Source organism: Tupaia chinensis, unplaced genomic scaffold (genome assembly GCF_000334495.1).
Source record: "Tupaia chinensis unplaced genomic scaffold, TupChi_1.0 Scaffold000085_1, whole genome shotgun sequence".
NCBI lineage: Eukaryota > Metazoa > Chordata > Mammalia > Scandentia > Tupaiidae > Tupaia > Tupaia belangeri.
This window is the reverse complement of record NW_006159547.1, coordinates 2,337,405-2,344,091: the sequence shown is the minus strand read 5'-3', so window position 1 is coordinate 2,344,091 and position 6,687 is coordinate 2,337,405. Positions and strand designations below refer to the sequence as shown.

The 6,687-nt window shown below is 39.1% G+C and overlaps 1 protein-coding gene across 1 annotated transcript in view; it reads left to right on the top strand.

Moving 5' to 3' along the window:
• The window catches only part of PHLDA1 (pleckstrin homology like domain family A member 1), a 7,246-nt gene extending 3,521 nt beyond the window's left edge, over positions 1–3,725 (top strand). Inside the window, 1 exon segment of the mRNA XM_006172389.3 lies at positions 3,612–3,725. Coding sequence (XP_006172451.1) covers positions 3,612–3,725 — 114 coding nt within the window.
• Positions 3,726–6,687: the final 2,962 nt, after the last annotated feature.

The window sequence follows — 6,687 nt, the reverse complement described above, 5'->3', positions numbered from 1 at the left end:
TCATGCTCAAATATTGCTTTTCTACAAGGAAATTCATAGTAAGGAATTATGATTTCAAAATATTTAAAACACAACCCAGCTTTTCGCAAGTTGATCATATCTTGAGTGTATGATACGGCTGCATTTCCTATAGAAGTCTTGCTTTTATCCTCACTCTGTGAAAGGTTTAAGGAGGAGAATACTCCTTCCTATACTGATTTCTGAATATGAGTGTGTATGTTACAGTTCAAAAATGTAGTGTGTGGGGGACCAGCAGTTAGCGTAATGCCTATGTCATTGGATTCCCATATAGTCGACCGTGTTTCCAGTCCCTGACCCAGTGGCTTAAAATCATGCCGAGCACGTGTGCATGTGTGCCCAAGACCCGAGAGAATGGAGGAGGAGGGATTGCGGCATGGCTATCCCTGCAGGGGATGATTTCTCACTTTCTGTCTCTCTCTTTCTGGCGAGTCATGTCCTATAGCAAAAAAAAAAAAAAGTAATTGGAGGAAAGAGAACATTCATATTGTTTGAGAGAGTATTTAATCTTCTGTCCAGGCTAGAATACCCTTTTCTAAGAGCTTCACTCACTTGACTTGAGCCACATTTTCTGATCCTTATATTTTGTTATAGGAGCACACTGAAGAATCACATTGCTTAAAATACAGTTTGTCAATATTTCAAAGGACTAGTGGTCATAAGTTTTAGTTTTCATAGTGAAAATAATATGGATCAGAGAAGCCAACTGTTTTGCTTTTTATTGCTCTGGGAGGAATTTGAGGGCTGTTTGTTTTGTTGTTAGCTAAACTCAGAAATTGAAAAGGAAGGACTGGGTAAACACTAGATTTTCAGTAAGAAAACAACTCTGGTCTTGTTTTAGAGCCACTTATTCAAGATTGGAGGAAAAAGAGGATGTGCTTTTAAAGGTAGAACAAACCCTCTTCTGTGTTAAATCAAAAGGATGGTTAAAGTCCACCAGGGCAGATGGTATTAAATTTAAAAAGAGCCATAGATGATACCACATCCTCCTGGGACTGAGAATCACTTCCTATCTGTATGGCTTTACTGTCGTGTCTCTATTTCCCATGGTCTTTTCCAAAATAATCTTGGTTAGTATTTTTCCAGCATCCAAATAGGAAAGGTTAGTATTAGACCATTGTTAAGTTGTGTAGTCCTGAAATGAAAGTAGAATGGCCTGCTTGAGATGTCTGTTCTCCTTTCATCTAGAAAGGAGCTTAAAGATCAAATTGCTTGTTAGTGTAATATTTAAATGTTGAAAATTTTTGATGATAGTTTTATCTAACAAGTTACAGGGAACATGAAAACTTAAGCAAATGCAAAATAAAACTTACATGGACTCCTGCTTCCATGCATGCCCATTTAGGTCGCAGCTGTAAAAATATGCTAGCAAGATTAAATTATGAATATACATATGAATGAATGAGAATTAAGAGACCTAGATTTAAAGATTTCTTAAACTGAGTTTGGTTCAGCTTCTTTTGAACTACTGCTCTAGTTTTTAGGGAATGTCTCATAGTAGTGTAATTTTAATATGTAGACCGTTACAACCCCAATGAAACCATAGCTATTTCCAAATGGAAGATTTTACTTTTAAATATTTGTGCTAAAAAATATCCAAATACTTGCAAAAGACATCTCTATATATTAATAAGTAAGTAATCTCAGTGTCGAAAAACAATATGCCCATGTCCTCTTGGTTCCTGGATTTTCCAGTCAGTCATGGTTTTTCGTGGGGCCAGGGCAATCATGGTTTCTTGTCTTTCTATAGCTCTTTCCTGATCTCTTGTAATATTTATATTGAGTTGACCCTCTTTTTTTTTTTTTAAGAGAGATTTTTGCTATTGGGGATGTGTGCTCACCAGAGAGATGAGAAAGCCATAGACAGAAAGTGGGAAATCACCCCTCGGGTAATAGCCATGTTGTAATCCCTTCTCCTCCATTCTCCTCTTGGAATTTCAGGCACACATGCACACACTCCCAGCATGAGCTTTGAGCCACCAGGTCTGGGACTCAAACCTCAGTTCTCTATGTGGAAGTCCAGCCATATAACCATGACACCATCTGCTGATCCCAACTTGACCCTCTTGATGGCTCTGTAGTCTGAACTCTTAGTACTTAACTGTGAAATCTCAGAAATTAGAAAGGAGAGAAGTAGGATGGTTTATATTATTTTGACACTTTGAAATTATGAGGGTTCAATCATTTTTCCAGAGCAGTACAACAGTCGTGCTCAACAGAATTAAACAAAATCCAAGTGCACATCATTTAATGTCTCAGTGACTGTGTTCTGCTTGTAAGAAAATGATACAAATGACCAAAGTAAAAAAGTACTTCATTCAACACAAGAAGATGAGCAAAAGGGCAGGTCTAATAGAAAATCTATTCCTTATATAAACAATAATGTAAAAAATTAGACAATTAAAAGGACTGGCTCATCTGGAGCTGAACTTTTGTCCTTGAACTTGTGTTGGCACCAAGCCTTGTACACAGTGAGCTCAATAACTGTTTGTTGAAGTGAATGAATGAAAAGGAAAAAAATGTGTGACCTCCAGATCCAGGAAATGGTTTCTCTTGCCTCACTGAGTTCTTCTTGTAGCGTTCAATTGAGAACACCTAATAGTGGGACTGGCTAAACACCAGGACGAAGCTCCTTAAACATACTTTCTAAGTGGACATTCACTTAGATCTGCATACATGGAGTGCTGTGGTCAGAGAGCAAATACCTCTAAGGGGCCCTTTCAAAATGAACATTTTCCTTATTGAACAAGCTGGGATTCTCAAATAGTGCAGAAATCAAGGCAGCTTTATAATTTAAATCCACATTTTTTCCAATGGTGGGCGGAAAAAAAAAATCTACACATTGCTTCACGGAGTTTCCCTCACCTGTAAACTCTATTAGAAAGTCTGGCTTAAATGTAAAGGCCTGTTTTAACTATTTTTTGGTTCTCATGTATCAAACACTCTGTATTTCTCTTACAGAGCCCTAAATTTAAATCTGGTAGAAACAGGTTTTCTGCTGGTACATGAGTTCAAACACATGATATGTCTTTAGTCCCCAGAAAAAGTGATGTGCTTTTAGCTTGTCTCCAGGTATTAACAATATTATGTTCAGTGTAGGCTTTGAAGAGGGTCTAAGGCCTATGGCCTAGTAGTTAAAGAAACCAGATCCCACATAGCCAACCACTGGCTTGAGGGACACACCAGATGAGTGTGTGATGCCCCAAATTCCAACAGGATGGAGAAATGGAGGCAAAGAAATCATGGCCTTGGGAGAGGGGGTTTGCATTCTCTGTCTCTTTCTCTCTGGAGAGTGCACATGCTCTCTAGCGATTAAAAAAAGGGAGGGGCTAAGACTTGAGGGAGACCGAAGCAATCCCAGAGAACATAGAACATTGTGGGAAGAGGACAGAGATTTAGTGTTTTTTCTTTTTTTGTTAATGTCAAACTAATGGTTTTGGCTTTACCAACAAAAGACCCTCAGTGGAATGAGTTTAAAATGTGAAAATTACCTGATTCTTTCAAGAGCAATTATACCTACTTGCCAAAAGTAACCTAAGATGTATTAATTGTGGAAATCCATTGGACGAGTGAGTGTGGCCAACATGTCTCAGGTTAATCAGACCAAGGATAGGATTCGCATTGGGGCTACCTTGCGAGATCCTGCTTCTCTTGAGCGGCACAACGCGACTGTGACACAGGGTCAGCTCTATGGTCTAAATTCTTGACGCAGTTTTGAAGGGTGGCTTTTTACTTGGCAATAGTGAACAATCAATTTAGACTTACAGAAGATTGGGTGACAAAGTGATCTGCAACTGGTTCGGGGGACATTTGCCAAATGGAGTACAGGATTCAACAGGGTTTTTTTTTAGAAAGGGCCTATTGTCCAATGAAGGAAACAGAAAGACGGTAGACTTCCTTGTATAACTTTCTGGTGAGACCTGCTCCCCAGTTCTCTGCTACTGGGGTAGTAGATTTTAGCAGTAGGTAGTCCTTGCAGGTCACTGTATGTTGAGAAGAAAGATAAAACTGTTACATTCCAAGGTCAGCTTTCTGCTTAAAGCTTCAGAATATGTAAACTCCAGTTTCTGGAAAGCAATGATCACTGTGTATCAAATGCTTTATAAACCATCGCATTCATCAACCTCATAGAGTAGTCAGAATTTGTGGAAATATGTCTCTTAAATGATTTTGGATAGATGTGATTTATTTTTTATATTTTCAAAACACATTTCATTTCAAATAAAGTATCTCTTGAGACCACCGACCTGTGGCCATTTCGAAGGCCTTGTTTACCAGGCATATACATTGTGTTTCTTTTTTTTTTCTTTTTTTTTGGAGAAATTTTTGCTATAGGGCACGTGCGCTCTCCAGAAAGAGAGAAATCACCTCCCAGGGGGGATGGCCATGCTGCAAACCCTTCTCCTCCATTCTCCTCTAGGGATCTTGAGCACACACGCACACACGCACACACGCCCGGCGTGAGTTTAAGCCACCGAGTCCAGGACTCAAACCGCTGTCGACTACGTGGGAGTCCAGCGACATACCCATTACGCTAACTGCTGGTCCTGGACTGTTACTATTTCTGTGACAAAGTAAATATTCAATAAGTGGTAGCTACCAGTCCCCTCCTCATTATTGTTATTTTAAAAATAATTATTTTATTTTTACCTATTATTATTTTTTAAAGAAGATCTTATTTTATTTAATTAATTAATTAATTTATTTATTCTAATTTGTCCAGAGAAGGACAGCCTGAGAGAGAGAGAGAGAGAGAGAGAGAGAGAGAAAGAAAGTGAAAAAGCAAGCTGCCAAATCTGGCACTCCAGCCACAGTCGGCCATGTGATAGTCCAGTGCCCTTAACCACCACACCACCTGGCGACCCCCTATTATTATTATTTTTAAATTTTCTATAGGGCATGCATACTTACCAGAGAGAGACAGAGAGAGACACAGAGAAAGTGAGAAAGTAAGCTGCCTGCTTTGGGATTTGAACTGTGGTCAGCCATGTGAAAATCCAGTACCCTAACCACCATGCCACTTGCTGACCCCTCATTATTATTTAAAATGATATTATTATTTTACATTTGCTATAGGATGTGTGCACTTGCCAGAGAGAGTGAGAGAAGAGGAAAGTGAGAAATCACCTCCCAGGGAGGATGGTCACACCACAATCCCTTTTCCTCCAGTCTCCTCTTGGGATTTTGGGCACACATGCACATAGGTCCAGTGTGTTTTCAAGCCACCAGGTCCAGGACTCAAACAGTGCAGGCTGAGCTGTTTAACTGCCACCTTAACTGCCATGTCATCTGCTGATCCTCAAGTCATAATTTTAATGACAACACGATATCCCATTAAGCTGACGTATTCTTTTATTAATTTTCTTATTGCCAACTAGCATTTCTGTTCTTATGGTGTTATCAGTACTGCCATAACAAACATCTCCGTGCATGTATCATGTTGAAAAGACCATAGATTGTAAGTCCTGTTCTGACTGCTTAATCTTTTGACATTAGGCAGCTCACTTAATCTCTCAGGGTCTTAGTCTTCTTATTTGTAAGTGAGAAATAACTGCCCATGAGGAGCTGCAATGAAGTGGCAGTAAAATCTCCATGAGTTAATTTCTCACAGAGATACCACTTAACCACTTTACTTAAACTATTATGTGAATAAAACCACAGTTATTATCTGGATACCATTTTAAGAGAAATGAGTTACTATATATTCATACACGTACATGTATTTCAATCCAAATAATTCAGTTTTAAGAAATAGAAAAATAGCAATAGAAAATAGCACCTAGGGGACCAGCAGTTAGTGTAATGGCTATGTCGCTGGACTCCCGTGTGGTCGACTGCGGTTCGCGTCCTGGACCTGGTGGTTTAAAACCCCCGCCAGGTGCATGTGTGTGCGTGCCCAAGATCCCAAGAGGAGAATGGAAGAAAAGGGATTGTGGCGTGGCCATCCTCCCGGGGGGGGGGGGATTTCTCACTTTCTGTCTCTCTGTCTCTCTCTGTCTGTCTGGTGAGCACACGTGCCCTATAGCAAAAAAACCTCTCTAAAAAAAAAGAAAAGCGCACCCAGTAATTTCTAGATTTTTGTAGAATTTGAGTCAAATTTATACACACACACACACATATATATATAATGTTAAAGTGAAAAATATTTATGTATATACATACATACACACAAACATATAAACATATATATAATGTTAAAGTGAAAAAAAGGACATTCCTAAACACCACATCTCAACTGTCCAGAATTATTGACAGAGAAATAAAAACAAATAATAAACTCATTGGTACTATGAGTCTATTGAGCAAAGTATCCTTACTTGCTTTGCTTCTTTCTTGAAGATCTTGGGAACCCTTATAGGCAAATAAATGTCGTGATATGAGTCTTTTAGAGTTCTAGCCTTATTTGCCTCCAAAGTGAGTCTGGTTATCAAAAATGGTGCTGGTAGGGACCAGAATACTGGAAGTATAGTTGATCTAGAAGACGTGGGATGGACTGTTGCTGTGGGTAGGTCCCATTGGTTTGAGAGTTGCTCAGAACTTGATTTTTCTTAAAAGGATTGGTAGGATCTGAAGATGGAGAGGTGTATCTTATTACCTCTGATATAGAGTCAGATTAACTTTTGAGATAGAGTAGATGTGAGAATGGCTTGATCCCTGTCAGGGCATTCT